General features: G+C 40.8%; 3 protein-coding genes across 3 annotated transcripts in view; all 3 read left to right on the top strand.

The window, feature by feature from the left end:
* The window catches only part of LOC148105928 (focadhesin-like), a 44,574-nt gene that overhangs the window by 20,697 nt on the left and 1,072 nt on the right, over positions 1-22,805 (top strand). Inside the window, exons 16-25 of the mRNA XM_087838419.1 lie at positions 17,828-17,878; positions 18,010-18,093; positions 18,316-18,454; positions 19,763-19,951; positions 20,299-20,414; positions 20,515-20,607; positions 20,971-21,059; positions 22,140-22,181; positions 22,273-22,381; positions 22,469-22,585. Of these exons, the coding sequence (XP_087694545.1) occupies positions 17,828-17,878; positions 18,010-18,093; positions 18,316-18,454; positions 19,763-19,951; positions 20,299-20,414; positions 20,515-20,607; positions 20,971-21,059; positions 22,140-22,181; positions 22,273-22,381; positions 22,469-22,585 (1,029 nt within the window). The remainder of the gene's footprint in view (positions 1-17,827; positions 17,879-18,009; positions 18,094-18,315; positions 18,455-19,762; positions 19,952-20,298; positions 20,415-20,514; positions 20,608-20,970; positions 21,060-22,139; positions 22,182-22,272; positions 22,382-22,468; positions 22,586-22,805) is intronic.
* Positions 304-10,698, top strand: LOC148105929 (N-lysine methyltransferase KMT5A-B-like). The gene is made up of 6 exons (XM_087839018.1): positions 304-1,800; positions 2,646-2,763; positions 2,860-3,022; positions 3,198-3,390; positions 3,496-3,567; positions 10,396-10,698. Exons 2-6 carry the CDS (start codon positions 2,655-2,657, stop codon positions 10,696-10,698), a joined length of 840 nt encoding a protein of 279 aa, XP_087695144.1. The 5' UTR covers positions 304-1,800; positions 2,646-2,654.
* Positions 11,239-16,655, top strand: LOC148105930 (uncharacterized). The gene is made up of 7 exons (XM_087839015.1): positions 11,239-11,770; positions 12,677-12,757; positions 13,765-13,812; positions 13,911-13,943; positions 14,419-14,466; positions 14,565-14,597; positions 16,309-16,655. The coding sequence occupies exons 1-7, from the start codon at positions 11,239-11,241 to the stop codon at positions 16,557-16,559; spliced, it is 1,026 nt and encodes a 341-aa protein (XP_087695141.1). The 3' UTR covers positions 16,560-16,655.

A 22,805-nucleotide genomic window follows, 5' to 3' on the forward strand; every position in this document is an offset into this window, starting at 1 on the left:
GGTCAGTAATGTCACAGCGAACGGGATGAGACATGTGGAGGAATTAAATGAGGATCCAAGCGCAGGTACTCGTAGATGCGAAGGAGATTTATTGAAAAAATAAAGCACAAGGTGGAAATGGCAAAACGGAAACAAAACTAATCTATACTGGGACAAACTAAACTACTGAACAGCAAACATGAACACGAACATGAAGGAAGGTGAGAAGTCTGACAGCAGGGTGAACACGGTTGAAACACAGACAGACCAGCGACCAGCACACGAGAAGACACAACTTAAATACACACAGGTGGGGAACACAACTGGAAGTAATTGACGAGACGAGACAAGGGAAGCTAAACTGAATACACTCACATAAGACACGGACCTTCACAATAAAACAGGAAACAAGAAACAACTACACAAAGATGCAGACTAGACACTAAACTAAACCTACAGGAGGGCACCAGAACAAATCTACACTAAACATGAGACACAAAACCTAAGAACTAATCCCTTAACAAGAATAAACAAAAACATAGAATTCTACTAATAATCAACAAAGCACAAGAATCAGAATACAATCCAAAATTAAACCAAAACACAAGAACTCAAAATGCTGGGTCAAAATGACCCAGAACCGTGACACCTTACTTTTTTTCATGTTTGTCAAATAAAGGATGGTTAAAATTCTTTGAGCCTTTAAAAAACACACCTGATTTGTCTGCTAGATGTGGATGTGATTGTTAGCTTCAAGCCACGGCACATCTTGGAGCCACTTTTCTGAAAAAAGTCTTTTCTCTGGCTCTGGTTGGTGTTTCTTAGCTAGTGGTGGCACACCAAAGAAGCTGCTTAATGTCTGTTGTTTTTTTGGACATTTAGCTGGTGACAAGCAACACATGTAAGATTAAATGAGACAGTCAAGTACGCAAAGTGTCACTACGCATTCCTAATTTTTGTCACGCATTCGTACCTGCGTACCAGTTATGTGCACCCCTGTCTATAACACACAGCCAAACAACTACTCACTCAATAACTACTATCAAATTATCATATCTATTCAACCTAACATACATGTTTTGCATTTAATCTGTCAAGTTTGTTGTTATAACTAATAACTAATGCAGGAAAATGGCATGTTTCTTTAAGGTTTTGTTCTGCTTGTTCTATATTGTAAACAGAGCCAATTTTACACTGTATAATTTCCATAGGATTTATTAGTTTCAGATTTTTTTAGTCATATCATATGATCTCATTTATTCTGTACTGCTAAACAAAACAATGTTTGGTTTCTCAAACTGTCCATAATTGCTAGTGATAAATTCATTGGTTTCAGGATGCACCTTCTGTATCTTCAAACAAAAGATCAGAACAAAAATATAATAATTAAATACATTTTTCCGAAGAAAGCCACATCTTGATACATGCTGGTTTAACATAAGGATCTAAAATATGTCACACTATGTTGTTGGTTGAATCTCAGATTTGTTTAACATATGCAGATGCAAGTGTAAAACCATTGCTTCAGTGGTGGACCTCGGCTGGTGGTGTGTGAGGAAACATGTATTCCCTTGTAGTGTACCTTTGCCTCAAATAAATAACTAAATACTTTTTAAAAGAGGAATTTCCTATAAACAAACAAATGCAATAAAACTCAGTCCTTCGTCACTGTAAATGTTTCACTGAAATTCCATAAAAAAGTCAGAACTCTCATCACCTGACCACTTTTTAGCCAATGAGCTGTTTTTCACCCCTCCCCCTCACTTCGTGACTTCGAGTTGAGGAGTACCGACACCGACGCTGGTGTGGAGAAGCCAACAGGTAACTTTAAACTTTAAACTTTCGAATTTTGCCAGCTTTGTAGCCCAGCAACTGGTCAGATTTAGTTTTGTTGAGATTTTTCTTTGGTGTATATTCCTTGATTGAGTTTTGTATTTCAATGTAATTCTCATGCTAAAGCTAGCTTTTTTGATGACACGCGGTTGTGTATTTAATTAGTCAAGGTTAAATACCTAGTCTAACACACACCTTTTTAGTTAAACTGTAACATTTGAAATTACTGAGATGTTATTATTTATTCATCCATCCCACTGTCTCCAGATTTTAAGCAACGCTGAAATATAGGTGACACGCTATTAATGAGACATTTCAGATAACCGAGGTAGCTAACATTTAACTCTCTGGAGTGCAGATTATATGACCAATTTACGGTGTATCAGCAACATGCGTATATAACAGTTTTTAAAAATGTGTTGATAGGCCAAGTAAAACCAGAGTTATGATACATAATTTACGCTTTTTCCTGAAAACTGTCGTCAAGTTTAGTGCAGGAAAATATAAAAACGGTATTTTCTTAAAAAACAAAACATAGATACATTATTGCCTCTCAATTCAATTTTATTTATATAGCGCCAAATCACAACAAAAGTCGCCTCAAGGCGCTTCATAGATACAGAGAAAAACCCAACAATCTCATTTCCTATTGTGGTGGATAAATGAACATGAGCCGATAAAACAATTAAATCAAAAGTAGTCAAAAACAGCCGATTATACCATTGACTCCAGAGGGTTAAAGACACCTCCTGTGAAAGATCAGTTTTCATTATCAACTATTTTCCTGAAATATTAAATAAATTGTACTATTTTTTTTTCTTTTTCTGAGACAGTGTATTGCAATGAGGCCCCCGAGAGCAAAAATTAAACCAAAAGATGAAGCAGTAAAATTTTCATCTTTGGGGCAGGACAAAGATGGATTTGAAGTGAAATTCATAGATTCAGTAAAAGGTGAGGTACTAGGATACTTGTTGAGGATTTTTGGCACAGTCATAAGTTTAACCATTGTAGTAGACCCATGTTGACATTTTCTATTTTCTTTGTAAGGTCGAGGAGTGTTTAGTGGGTGCAACTATAACAAAGGAGACTTCCTTCTGGAATATCGCGGAGACGTTGTAACCAAGAAGGAATATGAAAACAGAACAAGATTGTACCATGACGCCTTAAAGGTTTTTCTTTTTGAATTCAGGTACAATGGACAACAATTGTGGTATGTAAATTAAAATAATTCATTTTTCAGCCTACTTTTTGCAAAAGTTGTGACGACCACATTAAGACAAACTGCTAGCTTGTTACAAATCCATATAATTAAAAATGTAATCAAATTGTTCAGCCTTTTTATAAACCTTGTGTAATTTTGTGTCTTACATTTTTTGTTATCTCAGCATTGATGCAGCCAGAGAGGATGGCTCCTTGGGCAGACTGGTGAATGACGATCACGTGAGCCCAAACAGCAAAATGAGGACAATCACAGTAAATGGAAAGCCTCATCTCTGTTTATTTGCCATAAAAGACATCAAGCCGGGGGAAGCAATAACATACAACTACGGTGACTCTGACTGGCCATGGAGAGTAAAGGTACATATTATATTTACATTTACCGTAGTGTAGTGTAGTATTGTATAGTCTCAACTTATCTGTGTTGAATGGATGTTAATGTACTTTTGTGTTTGCTTGCACAAGGTTTCAGAGCACCCTGACCGTTCTCAAGCTGATGTGCCCATGGCATCGTCCTCCTTTGAAGTTGATGAGCAGGTGACTAATTTTCTGGTGTTGTTATTATTGCAACAAGAACACAGCCGAGTTGTTTGGATGTTGATAGTGAGGGTGTTAGACACAAGTCCTATAGTGTTGGTTAATGTAAGATACCTACATTATGAGGACTGTGTGTGGATACTGCCGAGTGTCATGTTGGTTCACACTGGAGAATTAATTTTCACTCAATATTACTTCATTACATTTACCTCATTTATGTCAATAACCAGTGTACCTTCATAATTGTATTGTATATTCTCAACGTATCTGTGTTGAATGGATGTTAATGTACTTTTGTGTTTGCTTGCACAAGGTTTCAGAGCACCCTGGCCGTCCTCAAGCTGCTGTGCCCATGGCATCGTCCTCCTTTGAAGTTGATGAGCAGGTGACTAATTTTCTGGTGTTGTTATTATTGCAACAAGAACACAGCCAAGTTGTGTGGATGTTGATAGTGAGGGTTTTAGACACAAGTCCTATAGTGTTGGTTAATGTAAGATACCTACATTATGAGGACTGTGTGTGTTTTGGATGCATAAGTCTATTGAAAGATGGGCTCTCAAGTCTGTGTGTAACAGAGACCCTGCAGTGTATGAAGCTTTCAGGTACATTATTATGAGGACTGTGTGTGGATACTGCCGAGTGTCATGTTGGTTCACACTGGAGAATTAATTTTCACTCAATATTAATTCATTACATTTACCTCATTTATGTCAATAACCAGTGTACCTTCATAATTGTATTGTATAGTCTCAACGTATCTGTGTTGAATGGATGTTAATGTACTTTTGTGTTTGCTTGCACAAGGTTTCAGAGCACCCTGACCGTTCTCAAGCTGCTGTGCCCATGGCATCGTCCTCCTTTGAAGTTGATGAGCAGGTGACTAATTTTCTGGTGGTGTTATTATTGCAACAAGAACACAGCCGAGTTGTGTGGATGTTGATAGTGAGGGTGTTAGACACAAGTCCTATAGTGTTGGTTAATGTAAGATACCTACATTATGAGGACTGTGTGTGGATACTGCCGAGTGTCATGTTGGTTCACACTGGAGAATTAATTTTCACTCAATATTAATTCATTACATTTACCTCATTTATGTCAATAACCAGTGTACCTTCATAATTGTATTGTATAGTCTCAACGTATCTGTGTTGAATGGATGTTAATGTACTTTTGTGTTTGCTTGCACAAGGTTTCAGAGCACCCTGGCCGTCCTCAAGCTGCTGTGCCCATGGCATCGTCCTCCTTTGAAGTTGATGAGCAGGTGACTAATTTTCTGGTGTTGTTATTATTGCAACAAGAACACAGCCGAGTTGTTTGGATGTTGATAGTGAGGGTTTTAGACACAAGTCCTATAGTGTTGGTTAATGTAAGATACCTACATTATGAGGACTGTGTGTGTTTTGGATGCGTAAGTCTATTGAAAGATGGGCTCTCAAGTCTGTGTGTAACAGAGACCATGCAGTGTGTGAAGCTTTCAGGTACATTATTATGAGGACTGTGTGGATACTGCCGAGAGTCATGTTGGTTCACACTGGAGAATTAATTTTCACTCAATATTACTTCATTACATTTACCTCATTTATGTCAATAACCAGTGTACCTTCATAACTGTATTGTATAGTCTCAACATATCTGTGTTGAAGGGATGTTAATGTACTTTTGTGTTTGCTTGCACAAGGTTTCAGAGCACCCTGACCGTTCTCAAGCTGCTGTGCCCATGGCATCGTCCTCCTTTGAAGTTGATGAGCAGGTGACTAATTTTCTGGTGGTGTTATTATTGCAACAAGAACACAGCCGAGTTGTTTGGATGTTGATAGTGAGGGTGTTAGACACAAGTCCTATAGTGTTGGTTAATGTAAGATACCTACATTATGAGGACTGTGTGTGGATACTGCCGAGTGTCATGTTGGTTCACACTGGAGAATTAATTTTCACTCAATATTAATTCATTACATTTACCTCATTTATGTCAATAACCAGTGTACCTTCATAACTGTATTGTATATTCTCAACGTATCTGTGTTGAATGGATGTTAATGTACTTTTGTGTTTGCTTGCACAAGGTTTCAGAGCACCCTGGCCGTCCTCAAGCTGCTGTGCCCATGGCATCGTCCTCCTTTGAAGTTGATGAGCAGGTGACTAATTTTCTGGTGTTGTTATTATTGCAACAAGAACACAGCCGAGTTGTTTGGATGTTGATAGTGAGGGTTTTAGACACAAGTCCTATAGTGTTGGTTAATGTAAGATACCTACATTATGAGGACTGTGTGTGTTTTGGATGCGTAAGTCTATTGAAAGATGGGCTCTCAAGTCTGTGTGTAACAGAGACCATGCAGTGTGTGAAGCTTTCAGGTACATTATTATGAGGACTGTGTGTGGATACTGCCGAGTGTCATGTTGGTTCACACTGGAGAATTAATTTTCACTCAATATTACCTCATTACATTTACCTCATTTATGTCAATAACCAGTGTACCTTCATAATTGTATTGTATAGTCTCAACGTATCTGTGTTGAATGGATGTTAATGTACTTTTGTGTTTGCTTGCACAAGGTTTCGGAGCACCCTGACCGTTCTCAAGCTGTTGTGCCCATGGCATCGTCCTCCTTTGAAGTTGATGAGCAGGTGACTAATTTTCTGGTGTTGTTATTATTGCAACAAGAACACAGCCGAGTTGTGTGGATGTTGATAGTGAGGGTGTTAGACACAAGTCCTATAGTGTTGGTTAATGTAAGATACCTACATTATGAGGACTGTGTGTGGATACTGCCGAGTGTCATGTTGGTTCACACTGGAGAATTAATTTTCACTCAATATTAATTCATTACATTTACCTCATTTATGTCAATAACCAGTGTACCTTCATAATTGTATTGTATAGTCTCAACGTATCTGTGTTGAATGGATGTTAATGTACTTTTGTGTTTGCTTGCACAAGGTTTCAGAGCACCCTGGCCGTCCTCAAGCTGCTGTGCCCATGGCATCGTCCTCCTTTGAAGTTGATGAGCAGGTGACTAATTTTCTGGTGTTGTTATTATTGCAACAAGAACACAGCCGAGTTGTTTGGATGTTGATAGTGAGGGTTTTAGACACAAGTCCTATAGTGTTGGTTAATGTAAGATACCTACATTATGAGGACTGTGTGTGTTTTGGATGCGTAAGTCTATTGAAAGATGGGCTCTCAAGTCTGTGTGTAACAGAGACCATGCAGTGTGTGAAGCTTTCAGGTACATTATTATGAGGACTGTGTGTGGATACTGCCGAGAGTCATGTTGGTTCACACTGGAGAATTAATTTTCACTCAATATTACTTCATTACATTTACCTCATTTATGTCAATAACCAGTGTACCTTCATAACTGTATTGTATAGTCTCAACATATCTGTGTTGAATGGATGTTAATGTACTTTTGTGTTTGCTTGCACAAGGTTTCAGAGCACCCTGACCGTTCTCAAGCTGCTGTGCCCATGGCATCGTCCTCCTTTGAAGTTGATGAGCAGGTGACTAATTTTCTGGTGGTGTTATTATTGCAACAAGAACACAGCCGAGTTGTTTGGATGTTGATAGTGAGGGTGTTAGACACAAGTCCTATAGTGTTGGTTAATGTAAGATACCTACATTATGAGGACTGTGTGTGGATACTGCCGAGTGTCATGTTGGTTCACACTGGAGAATTAATTTTCACTCAATATTAATTCATTACATTTACCTCATTTATGTCAATAACCAGTGTACCTTCATAACTGTATTGTATAGTCTCAACGTATCTGTGTTGAATGGATGTTAATGTACTTTTGTGTTTGCTTGCACAAGGTTTCAGAGCACCCTGGCCGTCCTCAAGCTGCTGTGCCCATGGCATCGTCCTACTTTGAAGTTGATGAGCAGGTGACTAATTTTCTGGTGTTGTTATTATTGCAACAAGAACACAGCCGAGTTGTGTGGATGTTGATAGTGAGGGTGTTAGACACAAGTCCTATAGTGTTGGTTAATGTAAGATACCTACATTATGAGGACTGTGTGTGGATACTGCCGAGTGTCATGTTGGTTCACACTGGAGAATTAATTTTCACTCAATATTAATTCATTACATTTACCTCATTTATGTCAATAACCAGTGTACCTTCATAATTGTATTGTATAGTCTCAACGTATCTGTGTTGAATGGATGTTAATGTACTTTTGTGTTTGCTTGCACAAGGTTTCAGAGCACCCTGGCCGTCCTCAAGCTGCTGTGCCCATGGCATCGTCCTCCTTTGAAGTTGATGAGCAGGTGACTAATTTTCTGGTGTTGTTATTATTGCAACAAGAACACAGCCGAGTTGTTTGGATGTTGATAGTGAGGGTTTTAGACACAAGTCCTATAGTGTTGGTTAATGTAAGATACCTACATTATGAGGACTGTGTGTGTTTTGGATGCGTAAGTCTATTGAAAGATGGGCTCTCAAGTCTGTGTGTAACAGAGACCATGCAGTGTGTGAAGCTTTCAGGTACATTATTATGAGGACTGTGTGTGGATACTGCCGAGAGTCATGTTGGTTCACACTGGAGAATTAATTTTCACTCAATATTACTTCATTACATTTACCTCATTTATGTCAATAACCAGTGTACCTTCATAACTGTATTGTATAGTCTCAACATATCTGTGTTGAATGGATGTTAATGTACTTTTGTGTTTGCTTGCACAAGGTTTCAGAGCACCCTGACCGTTCTCAAGCTGCTGTGCCCATGGCATCGTCCTCCTTTGAAGTTGATGAGCAGGTGACTAATTTTCTGGTGGTGTTATTATTGCAACAAGAACACAGCCGAGTTGTTTGGATGTTGATAGTGAGGGTGTTAGACACAAGTCCTATAGTGTTGGTTAATGTAAGATACCTACATTATGAGGACTGTGTGTGGATACTGCCGAGTGTCATGTTGGTTCACACTGGAGAATTAATTTTCACTCAATATTAATTCATTACATTTACCTCATTTATGTCAATAACCAGTGTACCTTCATAACTGTATTGTATAGTCTCAACGTATCTGTGTTGAATGGATGTTAATGTACTTTTGTGTTTGCTTGCACAAGGTTTCAGAGCACCCTGGCCGTCCTCAAGCTGCTGTGCCCATGGCATCGTCCTACTTTGAAGTTGATGAGCAGGTGACTAATTTTCTGGTGTTGTTATTATTGCAACAAGAACACAGCCGAGTTGTGTGGATGTTGATAGTGAGGGTGTTAGACACAAGTCCTATAGTGTTGGTTAATGTAAGATACCTACATTATGAGGACTGTGTGTGGATACTGCCGAGTGTCATGTTGGTTCACACTGGAGAATTAATTTTCACTCAATATTAATTCATTACATTTACCTCATTTATGTCAATAACCAGTGTACCTTCATAATTGTATTGTATAGTCTCAACGTATCTGTGTTGAATGGATGTTAATGTACTTTTGTGTTTGCTTGCACAAGGTTTCAGAGCACCCTGGCCGTCCTCAAGCTGCTGTGCCCATGGCATCGTCCTCCTTTGAAGTTGATGAGCAGGTGACTAATTTTCTGGTGTTGTTATTATTGCAACAAGAACACAGCCGAGTTGTTTGGATGTTGATAGTGAGGGTTTTAGACACAAGTCCTATAGTGTTGGTTAATGTAAGATACCTACATTATGAGGACTGTGTGTGTTTTGGATGCGTAAGTCTATTGAAAGATGGGCTCTCAAGTCTGTGTGTAACAGAGACCATGCAGTGTGTGAAGCTTTCAGGTACATTATTATGAGGACTGTGTGTGGATACTGCCGAGAGTCATGTTGGTTCACACTGGAGAATTAATTTTCACTCAATATTACTTCATTACATTTACCTCATTTATGTCAATAACCAGTGTACCTTCATAACTGTATTGTATAGTCTCAACATATCTGTGTTGAATGGATGTTAATGTACTTTTGTGTTTGCTTGCACAAGGTTTCAGAGCACCCTGACCGTTCTCAAGCTGCTGTGCCCATGGCATCGTCCTCCTTTGAAGTTGATGAGCAGGTGACTAATTTTCTGGTGGTGTTATTATTGCAACAAGAACACAGCCGAGTTGTGTGGATGTTGATAGTGAGGGTGTTAGACACAAGTCCTATAGTGTTGGTTAATGTAAGATACCTACATTATGAGGACTGTGTGTGTTTTGGATGCGTAAGTCTATTGAAAGATGGGCTCTCAAGTCTGTGTGTAACAGAGACCCTGCAGTGTATGAAGCTTTCAGGTACATTATTATGAGGACTGTGTGTGGATACTGCCGAGAGTCATGTTGGTTCACACTGGAGAATTAATTTTCACTCAATATTACCTCATTACATTTACCCCATTTATGTCAATAACCAGTGTACCTTCATAATTGTATTGTATAGTCTCAACGTATCTGTGTTGAATGGATGTTAATGTACTTTTGTGTTTGCTTGCACAAGGTTTCGGAGCACCCTGACCGTTCTCAAGCTGCTGTGCCCATGGCATCGTCCTCCTTTGAAGTTGATGAGCAGGTGACTAATTTTCTGGTGGTGTTATTATTGCAACAAGAACACAGCCGAGTTGTTTGGATGTTGATAGTGAGGGTGTTAGACACAAGTCCTATAGTGTTGGTTAATGTAAGATACCTACATTTTGAGGACTGTGTGTGGATACTGCCGAGTGTCATGTTGGTTCACACTGGAGAATTAATTTTCACTCAATATTAATTCATTACATTTACCTCATTTATGTCAATAACCAGTGTACCTTCATAACTGTATTGTATAGTCTCAACGTATCTGTGTTGAATGGATGTTAATGTACTTTTGTGTTTGCTTGCACAAGGTTTCAGAGCACCCTGGCCGTCCTCAAGCTGCTGTGCCCATGGCATCGTCCTCCTTTGAAGTTGATGAGCAGGTGACTAATTTTCTGGTGTTGTTATTATTGCAACAAGAACACAGCCGAGTTGTGTGGATGTTGATAGTGAGGGTGTTAGACACAAGTCCTATAGTGTTGGTTAATGTAAGATACCTACATTATGAGGACTGTGTGTGTTTTGGATGCGTAAGTCTATTGAAAGATGGGCTCTCAAGTCTGTGTGTAACAGAGACCCTGCAGTGTATGAAGCTTTCAGGTACATTATTATGAGGACTGTGTGTGGATACTGCCGAGAGTCATGTTGGTTCACACTGGAGAATTAATTTTCACTCAATATTACTTCATTACATTTACCTCATTTATGTCAATAACCAGTGTACCTTCATAACTGTATTGTATAGTCTCAACATATCTGTGTTGAATGGATGTTAATGTACTTTTGTGTTTGCTTGCACAAGGTTTCAGAGCACCCTGACCGTTCTCAAGCTGCTGTGCCCATGGCATCGTCCTCCTTCGAAGTTGATGAGCAGGTGACTAATTTTCTGGTGTTGTTATTATTGCAACAAGAACACAGCCGAGTTGTTTGGATGTTGATAGTGAGGGTGTTAGACACAAGTCCTATAGTGTTGGTTAATGTAAGATACCTACATTATGAGGACTGTGTGTGGAAACTGCCGAGTGTCATGTTGGTTCACACTGGAGAATTAATTTTCACTCAATATTACTTCATTACATTTACCTCATTTATGTCAATAACCAGTGTACCTTCATAATTGTATTGTATAGTCTCAACGTATCTGTGTTGAATGGATGTTAATGTACTTTTGTGTTTGCTTGCACAAGGTTTCAGAGCACCCTGACCGTTCTCAAGGTGATGTGCCCATGGCATCGTCCTCCTTTGAAGTTGATGAGCAGGTTGCTGTACTGTTATCACCAGACATGGTTGAAGCCCTAACGCAGCTCATAAGCAGAAGACTAGAGTGTGCAGTCCCGGAAGAAAACCCCTTCCTCTTTGCAAGACCCAACTGTTTGACTCCTTACAGAGGACAGGACTGTCTCAGGATTTATGCAAATGACTGTGGTGCACAAAGTCCTGAACTCCTTAGGTCAACACAGCTACGCAAGCATGTTGCAACTTTGTCACACGTCTTGAACCTAAAAAATCACGAGCTTGACCAAGTTGCTGACTTTCTTGGCCATGATATCCGTGTCCACAGAGAATTTTACAGACTTCCAGAGGCTACAACCCAGCTGGCAAAAATATCAAAACTACTACTTGCCATGGAGAAAGGGACCCTTGGAAATCTCCAAGGCAAAACATTGGAAGAGATTGAAATTGAAGGTATTTCTAAGTAGATAGTATTTTAAGGTGTCTAGTTTTTAAGCTCTTGAGTGTTCTTAACACAATATATTTAATAACCTTACTTTTACATTAAAGCTGTTAAGAGAAACAAGGAATGTTTGTACCTGCTGTTTAACATCTCCAAAAAGTTGATTCTGTTCATCTGGACATAGCTGAAGTTGATTCTGTTCATCTGGACATAGTGTTTTGTGGGAGAAATGTTTCGTCACTCATCCAAGTGACTTCTTCAGTCTCAGCTGACTGCAGGTTTCAATCTTATAAACAGTACATTTGCATAATGACTGAAACCAGCCCACTGAAGGAACAATGGGCTTGGAGGTCAGTCCTTAATCTTAATTATGCAAATTCTCACGACCATTGATCAGCAAAAACACTGGGTCTCTGTGGCTTTCAAACCCCAAAACACTGTGCCAAAAACTAGTCCACCCCAAGGATCGGGTCCCCCGACACAAACAGAGTAAAATAGTGTACGCTGTTAAGTGCCAGGAGGATTGCCAGGATTTATACATCGGGGAAACCAAACAACCTCTGGCGAAGCGCATGGCACAACACAGAAGAGCTCTCTGTGAATGGTATTCATGGCCATTGATCAGTGGTCTTTGATCAGTGGGTTTTGGTCAGTGGTTGTTGATCAATGGTCATGAGAATTTGCATAATTAAGATTAAGGAACTGACCTGGCTGGTTTCAGTCATTATGCAAATGTACTGTTTATAAGATTGGGGAAACCTGCAGTAAGCTGAGACTGAAGAAGTCACTTGGATGAGTGACGAAACGTTTTTCCCACAAAACGCTATGTCCAGATGAACAGAATCAACTCTTGGAGATTTACTTACCTGGATGATTGAGAATGCATCAAGATGCTGCTTAACATATTTTTTTGTCAGATAACCTAGACTTGACAGACTCTGGTAAGAGTGAAGACGGCGAGGCTGACAAAGAATACCCACCAGCACAAACAAAAATGGGTAAATGCACCAACAAACAACTCATATTTATGTAGTATTCAGTTGAATGCAATATTGTGAGATGTTTCAGGTATACACAGTTATTTAAAAGGTAGTAGTAAGGATTATATGTGCACTGTAAGTCTTAAGTATTGAAAATGTCTTAATTTGTTTTGGGCTGAGGTTAATACACTGCTTAAGCTATTCTTGACATAGTCATAAAGATTGATGTCTGTCAAATAATGTCACTAAAGAAAGGTCTAACCAGATCAGTACAAAAAATGTAATAGTACTTACATTGATAGTTTTGTGTTGTGATGCTACAGATATCTAGCCAGAGATGTGTGTAAATGAATCAACCACAACGCAACAGAGCATTAATATTGAGCTACACTATTCAACTACAGAAAAGGGAACTAGGCAATTTGTTGAGGTACCTCCAGGGACCTCTGACAGTATTACCCACTTCCTACAGTGTGCCCACTGATGATGATTGTCATATAACTGGACTGTTGGAGTATTGTGTTTACTTTTTTACAAGGTATGCCGAGAACATCTCTTCCGCTTATCCTAACCCCAGCAAGTGCACTTATTGGACTTGGCTGCCCAGTCGATAAGGCGGGACGTTAGCATAGTGGTTAGCACTGTTGCCTCACAGCAAGACGGTCCTGAGTTCATCGGTCCAGGGTCCGCAAACATGGAGTTGTTTTCTCCATGTTTGCGTGGGTTCTCTCGGCATACTTCAGCTTCCTCGCACAGTCCAAAGAAACTGGGGTTAGGTTAATTGGTCACTCTAAATTGCCCATTGATGTGAATGTGATTGCATATAGTTGTTTTTCTCTGTGTTAGTCCTGTGGGAGACTGGCGACCTCAGTCATTTTAGGACTGAGCTATGGACCTGAGGATTACTTGTATTTATGGATGCCTCTCTCCTTGTTAGTGAAAATCATTGTCTTGTTAAAGGAAAGTCTAAACAGGAACAGAAAATGTGACTGCTATATTGAGCTAAAATACTCCTTGTACTATAGGGAGGAGTACTATGCCACCTGTAGAGGAACCTTCAAACACCTCAAACGGTATAACTATCCATCACCCTACATATTGATGGCTCTTCCATGATTACCAAGCCACTCATATTGTTTGTGATATTTTTGTTTTACTTATCTATTTATAGATGTGGACTCGGCTGGAGAAGGCACATCACAAGGTACCACAAGAATAAAATATTTTAAAATATCAAGACATCTTTGAACAACAGACTAGCAAATGGTTATCTCTGTAACAGTGTTTGACGGGATTTTTGATGTCTTTCATCTTTGTAGATGGCTTTTATGTTTTATTTCTAGTAAAATGCTTTCTAGTTTTGGGAAATGCAGTTAAGATTACTTTGAAAAGACACAATGCTTATTCAAATTCAGAATGAATAAACAGGTGTGTCCAAAGTTTTAACTGGTACTGCAGATATATCATGACAATTCACTGATATGCCAGCTGAAGAAATGGTCAATGTAACTTTAAACTTCTTCAGTCATTTTAGGACTGAGCTATGGACCTGAGGATTACTTGTATTTATGGGTGCCTCTCTCCTTGTTAGTGAAAATTATTTTCGTGTTAAAGGAAAGTCTAAACAGGAACAGAAAATGTGACTGCTATATTGAGCTAAAATACTCCTTGTACTATAGGGAGGAGTACTATGCCACCTGTAGAGGAACCTCCAAACACCTCAAACGGTATAACTATCCACCACCCTGCATATTGATGGCTCTTCCATGATTACCAAGCCACTCATGTTGTTTGTGATATTTTTGTTTTACTTTTCTATTTACAGATGTGGACTCGGCTGGAGAAGGCACATCACGAGGTACCACAAGAATAAAATATTTTAAAATATCAAGACACCTTTGAACAGATTCTTTGAACAACAGACTAGCAAATGGTTATCTCTGTAACAGTGTTTGACAAGATCTGATATGAAAGTTTGGTCAATATGACATGCCAGAATTTTACAAACATTGCATAGTTCATGACTAATATCCAGTATGACCTTAAAGTTGGCATGAGGAATTTTCTTCTCAGGTTCAACATTAGAATACTTTTCTTATTTTGGTTCTTATTTCAGTTTTGGGATTTGAAAGCCACAGAGACGTTATCTTTTAAGAAAATCCGTATCAGCTGTTCTTGTCCTTCTTCGCTCCTGGATTGGCTGGAGCGTTCTTTAGGTGCCTTCCCAGGTTTGACAAAAGTCCAGCTGGGATAACCTCATTTACTCGGGGCCTTCTTGATGTCATGTTCTTGTGCTTCCCTGGCCGCTGTGTCTTTGCTCTATTTTGTAATATCTTGATGACGCCCAAGTTGTGCTCCAGTGGATGGTGAGAGTAAAGCCTTAAATACTGATCTGTCTGCATAGGTTTACAGTACACATCGACTTGAAAGTTGGCTCACTTAAAGCTCCAGTAAACTCAGCTTAAATACTAATATTGCATATTAATACTTACCATTAATCATCTTCAAAACCTGATTAACAGTTCAAATGTTCATAACTATTCGAAAACAAAGATGGGAAACTGCTTATCTTGCTTTTTAAACCATATATGAAAACTACATTGGCATGTTAGATCACCTTTTGATTGAAATCTTTTTATTTTTATTTTAAGAGACAATATGAGAGTTTATTGTCAGTGTTGGTGATTCTGTAAATGTGTACATCTTTAAACTAATATTTTTTTGCACGAGTTATTTCTGACTCAAATGTTTTTTAATCTCCCATGTTTCACGGTTTTTATCAAATGAGAAAGAGGTTTCATGTGAGTCATCTTGTTTTGCTGAGTATGACATCAGAGTAGACTGTCCTACATTGTCTTCGGAACAGATTGTTTTGACTTTCAGAGGAATGGAAACAAATGTGTGCCTTACATCACTGGATCTTGAATGAGTCCTCAAAGTATCCTGGATATCTTTAGAGTTTTCATTAATGCTGGTTGTATCTGATCACCCAGAACTTGTCATAATGCCAGGTCTGAACTGGGCTACTGTTACAGTACAAAATCACATGAGAATAAGAGTGGTGGAAATGAGGAATAATTTGCTTGACAAACTAAGTGAAAAGATCAGAGGACAAAGCTGAAGTAATGGGTTGAACCTGGATTCTGCATGATTGGAAGTAGAGGACAATAAAGGAGGACATGATGAAACTGGATGGGAACTAATGTCACTTTGTAATTGGGTGTCCCGTGGCATTCACATAGTTAGAAGTTCTATCTTTAATAGTTTTCTTTGAGTTAATGTTTTTGCGGGAAAGAACGAGCTAGATCTTCTAATCAGAATATAGCTTTTAAGACACTGTATTTATCTAACATGGCAAAAAGCCAAACCCCCGTGTAAATCTAAAGCCCCACAGCTATTTAAACCAAGTTAAAAAATGCTGTGGTTAATGCCTGGACTTCTTTTTGATATGTGTACCATGAAATGGATTTGATGTTTACATCCATATTGTTCTTGAAGAGTAACTTTATAATAACTTAATAATTAACAAATCAAAAGTAAGCTGATCTTATTTTCTCTCCCCCTTGTAGCATTCCCTGGAAATGGCGCAGAAGGGGAAAATCCTCGAAGGAGACAAAAATGTCCATGGTCTCCCAAAGAGATTGCAGCAGTCATGAGACATTTCCGTGGGCACATTGCAAATGGGAAACTAGCCACTGTGACAGAAATCAAACAGTGTAAAAATGCTGAACGTCCTGTATTAGACAGTCGCTCTGTTCAAAATGTGAGAGACTTCGTCAGGAACCGCGGCATAACTCTAAAAAAAAGGAACAGCCGCTAAACGATTAATCAAGTTACAAAAATATATACACAGATGTTTGACATATATGTCATGTTTGCAAAAAGCACGTGTTCTTGTTGAAATAAACTTGAGTATTCACCATCAGATTGGCTATTATTTATATATATATATATATATATATATAATTTTTTTTTGTCTCTAAAGACCGTACTTAAAGGGAACATGATATGTGAAAAGCACCTTTTCTGTGCTTGAGCATGTATCTTATTACCAATTCAAGAACTCTGAAGATACACAACCCTGGAACCTTTTCTTTTGGAACTGAATATTTGTCTTTCAGTGAGGCTTTCTTATACTGAGGGGAAAAGTTCCTAAAAGCAAATTCTCATCAGCAGTTGTATAACTCAAATTAAGGAAGATATGTGCTTAATGTAAATGCATAATATACCAACTAGGAAATCTAACCTTTAATTGCTAGCCTTTAACAGAGAAGACCTGTAAATTCATGGTTGAAAAGTTACCTTTGGAACTCTTATCCCTGTATTGCTTTGACTTGAGCATTAGACATTTCATAAAGACTATAGGGAATTCACATTATAAATATGTGATGGCTCCAATACAAATCTAAGAATAAGGTTTGTCTTTGCAAATTGCATTGAGCTAGTTCTCAAATTCAGGTCTTTGTGTTTTGTGATGTTCGATTTTTGTCATAAGACCACGTTTTGTTAACTATTAATTTTAATATGCAGTAGTAGTGTTTGAGTTTAGCCATGTCCCACTTATTCATTTTTGGCCCTATAATATACTTTGGTGACAGGTATGTGTGTTGTATAGCCAGTGTCCTTACAAATCCTGTTGGGTGTTAAAATGTCTAATATTTTCATAGGCGGGGCTTCTCACCTAATTATCTATGTCCTGATAAGGTTGCAAAAAAACAGGTTCTTATATCTCTAGTTGTGTTGCGTGTATAGGAACTTTGAAGTGAGATCTGTGCTCTGTGGCTCAAAACAGATTTTTTGACGTATTCAGCATCTCTCAGGGGCAAGCGGAAAGTGGTGTCCCCATAGTCCACCACCTGGGCTGGTTTGGAAAAAGTGTCCTTGCAATACATAGAAACCCGTATAGGTGTGTGTGTGTCTGTGTGTGTGTGTGTGTGTGTGTGTGTGTGTGTGTGTTTGTCTGTGTGTGTGTGTGTGTGTGTGTGTGTGTGTGTGTGTGTGTCTGTGTTTGTCTGTGTGTGTGTGTGTGTGTGTGTGTGTGTGTGTGTGTGTGTGTGTGTTAAATGACTTCTTATTTTTTGTCATTAGAAATTAAAAGAAGAGGTGGTCAGCATTCTCTGGACTTATGCTCTGAGCGAGGTCTGTATATACTGTATCCACACACAGCTGACATGATGACTCCTACATGCACAAATATGCTGTGATGTCACATAAGTTTCATCCTCTTGTAGGAAACAGAAACATGTGTCTGCACCTTTGTGTTGTAACAGGATCCAGAGGTGGCCAGCTGTGGCTACAGGGCTTTGGCAGCCTTTCCTGAAACAGATCACACCATCAACCACCTTCCTGAGGCAGTTAAGAGTCCTGCTCCACTCTCATAACAACATCAGAACAGTTTCTAACATATTAGCCAGATCATTTTGCAATGTTTCTTTATTAATTGTCCTCAGACGTTAGTCAGGTGTAACTATGAGGCACTAGTTAATGAGGAAGCTGATGTTTCAGTTATTTTAGCGTGTTCAGAAACGTCCCTATACGCCGCCGTGTGTCAGCTCTCTCTTCTCTTTGATTGGAAGGCCCGACCACCTGCAAAGCTCCCTGAAAACGAAGAAGATGAACAGAGCAAAGAAAAGGAGGAAGATGAGAAGGATCTCTCCGTCCCAGGCTCATCTTATGTGAAGCTGATGACTCTCACCACCTCGTCTGTTCTTCCAGGTAAACTGGAGCAGCCAACAAACCAACAGGTCGTATCCTGTCGTCCCGACAGAATAAACTGCTTCTAGAGATCCATCCAGGATCTACTCTCGAGACAATGAGTCTGGGACAACAGCGGGACCCGACATAATCCACGTCTACTGTTTAAGAAGCGTTCAGTGATCAGCGGTCTGTAGATATGGGGAATGCTAAAGGCACGAACACAGGACTGAACCGTCCTGGCCATCAAACCACGGCCCGATAACTCGCCTCTCCACGACACAGGAGCTACTGAAGCTGTGGAGGCACATGAGCCAGTACATGAGCAAAACTCTGAAAAGCATTAGAAACAACACAAAAGCTCAGCTGCTGGTTCGTAGGGCTGCTATCGTGTCATTCTGACAGTACAAGAGCACTTAAGACTAGGCAGACCAACCTGACTCTGTGCCCCATTCATGCACACTGACCTGCTTGTTACTGTGCTTCAGTGCACTGATAACATTCATCAGGAACTGTGGGAGACAGTACTGGAGTGTGCAGTGTCCCAGCTTCTGTCTGCAAAGGCTTCAATCCCCAAAGCCAGCTCATCACTAAGAGGTGATGTCATCAAATGTCATCCTGTAGATGACATCAAGCTGTATGGGAGGAGTCAGTGAGATCCACCTGGTGAGGCCAGCAGGATGAAGATCAGTCAGAGCCAAATCCGTGCAGATGCTGAAACAGATGCTGAGAAGCCCGATGAATGGTAGAAAGATCCAGATGCTTAGAGGTGAGCTGTGGTAGGAGGGAGTCTACCACGGCTGCAGACTGTGCAAAGGTGCTGCGGACATTTTCCACCACGTAGTAGCAGGATGTAAGATGCAAGCTGGGATAGCATAAACTCAAAGCACAACCAGGAAGCTGTAGTGTATAGAAACACCCGCGCCACATGTGGACTAGAAGCCCCGTCGAGCCGGTAGTAGGAGTAAGGGTCGGGGGTGCTTCAACTTCCAGAGTAGCAGCGACTGGAGAACAAGAACAAAGTGGTCTTAGTTGCAGTAGGAGCGTTAGAGGCTGTAACCCTGAAAGCAGCGTCCAGGAGAGCGCAGTCCTGGGACCGCTAAGATACTTTAGGAACACATGTACGCTGCATGATGTTACAACATTTTTGTTTAGCACAACTGTTCATAACCATCAACATCACAGCTGTTTGAGCTGTTTGAGCTGCACAGAAACAGACATCAGGTGTTTGGTGTGTTTCCTGCTGGAGAGATCGTGGATCTGTCACATCTGCGTGTGATACTGAGTAATGCTGATGATGCATTGATGGTGTTTCTTTTATGTTTCCAGCCTTCGAGCTCTTCTTGACGTCACTGGTGAGGCAGGAGATGAGTCAGATGCCGCGGGGAATCTACTTCTCAGCCCTGAGGGGGGGTAACCTCCGCTCAGACCAGGGTAAAACGGTGGCAGGGATCCCGTCGTTCATGCTCAAGACCTACGAGAAAAACAAGCAGCCTGGGCTGAAGCCAGGACTGGCAGGTGACCCAGTGACACCTCTCATTTAGTTGGTGTCAGTGATATCGACTGTGTGGTGTCGTTGAACGTCACTATGAACATGTTGCTGCTTTGCCTTTAAACTCTGTAAAATCTGTCAGTCAGCATATCAAAGTTGTGTTTCTTAAATTGGTGAGGAAGAGAGAATATGTGGAGCTACAGGAAGGGACGTCTTTCTGAGGAGAGGTTTGGAAGATGAAGATATTCTGCAGATTGAATCTGTTTGGTTCTCATAAAGCCAGGACATGGTGGAGATTTCAAACAGTGTGTCTGTACCAACACGTCACTGTTGGAAGCACCATTATAACTCAGCCTCTCTGTCTGTGGTGCAGCTGGGCTGCTTCTGTCGTACAGTCTGTCTGTGCAGAGCGATCGTGCTGGGAGACCCATCAGCCGCTTCCTCGTCAGCCGCAGTTACCAGCAGACGCTGACAGCCCTCGTTCATGAAGTACGTGTTGTCTTCTTCCATTGCTTTCTCTCTTGTTCTTTGTCGTGCACGCAGAGCTTGAAAGAGGAACTGTTTCCTTCTTCTGTGTTTTGGTGCACAGGTCAACATCCAGCCCTCTGAGTGGCACCATGCCCTCCTCCTGCCACAGGCCTGGAGGGGCTTCATGAGCCGAGCTTTCTACGCCGTTATGGAGGTTTGTGCAGGTGTTACAGAAGCAGCACTGAGTGCTTCATAGAAATAAATGGTGTGGACGAAGAATTCAGCGACTAAAATGCACATCGTGAAGCGTGACTTCACCAGCTGGTAGTTCTGCCCTTTCCATGTGGCACCAGGACACAGTAAGACATACTGGGTGATGTGCAGCCTAACTGGAACCTACACAACACAAATGTCAGCCAGTCTGTCCTCCACAGGCCTCAGAGGCCTCTGATCTTACAGTAAAGGCCTTTGAGCTTACAGTAAAGGCCTCTGATCTTACAGTAAAGGCCTCTGATCTTACAGTAAAGGCCTCTGATCTTACAGTAAAGGCCTCTCAGGGTTTGGTTTCTGTTGGCAGGGTCGACGTGCTGAGTTAGAGATGCTCCAGAAACAAGGCAAAGAGGATCCACAGGAGCTGCAGTACAAGCATCACTGTGCCTGGCTGTGGTGAGAACCACACTCATACTTGCTTGTATATGTGTAGACTGTGTGTATATAAATGGTAGTGCTTTTGTACAAGGTCTCTAATCTTACTGTAATGACTGTAGTGTGTGTGTTTCCCTGCTGTGTGGACCAAACTTTACATCAACACTTTGTGGTAACACCTGCACTATGTAGCCAAAATAACTGGTTCTGAACCAGCAACCTCCTGACCAGTAGACGACCTGCTCTCCCTCCTGACCATGAAGAAAGTGAATCATGGTTTTCAGGCCTGTCAGTCACAGGTGTATAAAGTCTGTGGCTCGCTGTCAGGAGCTCAGGAAGTTCATGGACGCTGTCGTGATCGGAACAAGCATCGTTGGAAAACGTCGTGTTCACGCTTCTGCGTCTCGCAGTCCGATGGAGGAGTCTGGTTCAGCAGTTATCAGGAGACTGACACTCGTCTGACTTTGGTGGTGGAGGGATGATAGTGGGGCTGTTTTTAGAGGTTGGGCTCAGCTACTTAGTTCTGCTGAGAGGAATTCTTAATACTTCCAAATACCAAGACATTTGGGAGGATTTCCTGCTCCCAACATGAACGTGTGCACAGGAAGAACCTGACTGGCCTACAAAGAGTCCTGACTTTGACCCAGCAGAACATCTGTGGGATGAATTGGAGCGGAGACTTATTTAGAAAGCATGGAGGAAGCAAACAATCCACCAAAGAAGACCCAGGACTTTGATCCAGGATTTTAGCTCCTCGGACAAGAACAGGAGGACATTCCTGTCCCAAAGTCCAGTCGAAGACATTTACAGACTGTTACAAAGATGCTACGGCGTCTGTCTCAGCGCTACACCATCAAACTTACGTTCTCCAGACTTAGTTTCACCTAAAATGTTAGTTTTTCTCAGTTTAAACATGTGATTACATTTAATCTGTAAATCATCCTGTTTCATTTACATGTGAGACGCCGTCCTGATGTTTTTGTATTACGGTTGTAAATAGACTAAAGTGCTGATGTGCATCACTGCTTTAACAGACACTGGTCACCATCTTCATCACGTTCTTCATCTTTTTAATGTGTTGTTATTATTTTTCTGACACAGGGCCAGAGATCAGCTGGCAGATGTCATCAAAGCTGCTACAAAGTGAGTCCCCTGCTCGCTCTGTTTCATAGGAAACGTTTGGTGAGCAGAGTAACCTGATGTGAGCGCTGTGACTTTCTGTGGGTCGTTTCAGGGACAGTCCTGTTGTTCAGGGAAACGCCATCTTGACTCTGAGCGGCCTCGCCGCTGTTCTGGCGAAGTATGAGAGCAACCTGCCCACTGATGGTGACGGCAGCCTGGGGGTGAGACGCCGCAGGGTCCTGTTACACAGTGTGTTTGCTATTTCATCATCATAGAGATGCTGAGCTCAGTGCTGTTGGACTCGATAGGCTGGACCAGAGTTCGTGGCCACAGGAAGCTGGTTGACCATGGTGCTGGACACCCTGCTCAGCATCAGCAGCAGCAGCTTCAAGTCCAAAGGACGAGTTTTCCCCTGGTTTCTACACGTGAGTTTCATCAGCTTTTACATAAGAAACCGTGATTGGCAGATGATTCGAGTTATTTAAGAGTCGTGACAGTGACGTGATGAAACAGAATCAGCTGTTTCTGACCCTCACACTATGAACACTTTACTTACCCTTGTCGAGACAAACGCCGGTCTCTGCGATTCTTTGATGCTGTCCACCCTGCTGCACCAGCTCAGCTGTAAGAACACCTCGACGGGCA

Source organism: Neolamprologus brichardi, chromosome 3 (genome assembly GCF_056152115.1).
Source record: "Neolamprologus brichardi isolate AB-2024 chromosome 3, ASM5615211v1, whole genome shotgun sequence".
Taxonomy (NCBI): Eukaryota; Metazoa; Chordata; class Actinopteri; order Cichliformes; family Cichlidae; genus Neolamprologus; species Neolamprologus brichardi.

What these genes read in the sequence shown, in the direction of transcription:
- LOC148105929 (XM_087839018.1), top strand. Translation starts at nt 2,655, where the DNA reads ATGAGGCCCCCGAGAGCAAAAATTAAACCAAAAGATGAAGCAGTAAAA. An exon ending in ATTCATAGATTCAGTAAAAG is followed by an intron (nt 2,764 to 2,859) that starts GTGAGGTACTAG and finishes TTTCTTTGTAAG; the next exon opens with GTCGAGGAGTGTTTAGTGGG. An exon ending in CCTTTGAAGTTGATGAGCAG is followed by an intron (nt 3,568 to 10,395) that starts GTGACTAATTTT and finishes TGCTTGCACAAG; the next exon opens with GTTTCAGAGCACCCTGGCCG.
- LOC148105930 (XM_087839015.1), top strand. Translation starts at nt 11,239, where the DNA reads ATGTTAATGTACTTTTGTGTTTGCTTGCACAAGGTTTCAGAGCACCCT. An exon ending in ACCAGCACAAACAAAAATGG is followed by an intron (nt 12,758 to 13,764) that starts GTAAATGCACCA and finishes CTTGTACTATAG; the next exon opens with GGAGGAGTACTATGCCACCT. An exon ending in ACCTTCAAACACCTCAAACG is followed by an intron (nt 13,813 to 13,910) that starts GTATAACTATCC and finishes ATCTATTTATAG; the next exon opens with ATGTGGACTCGGCTGGAGAA.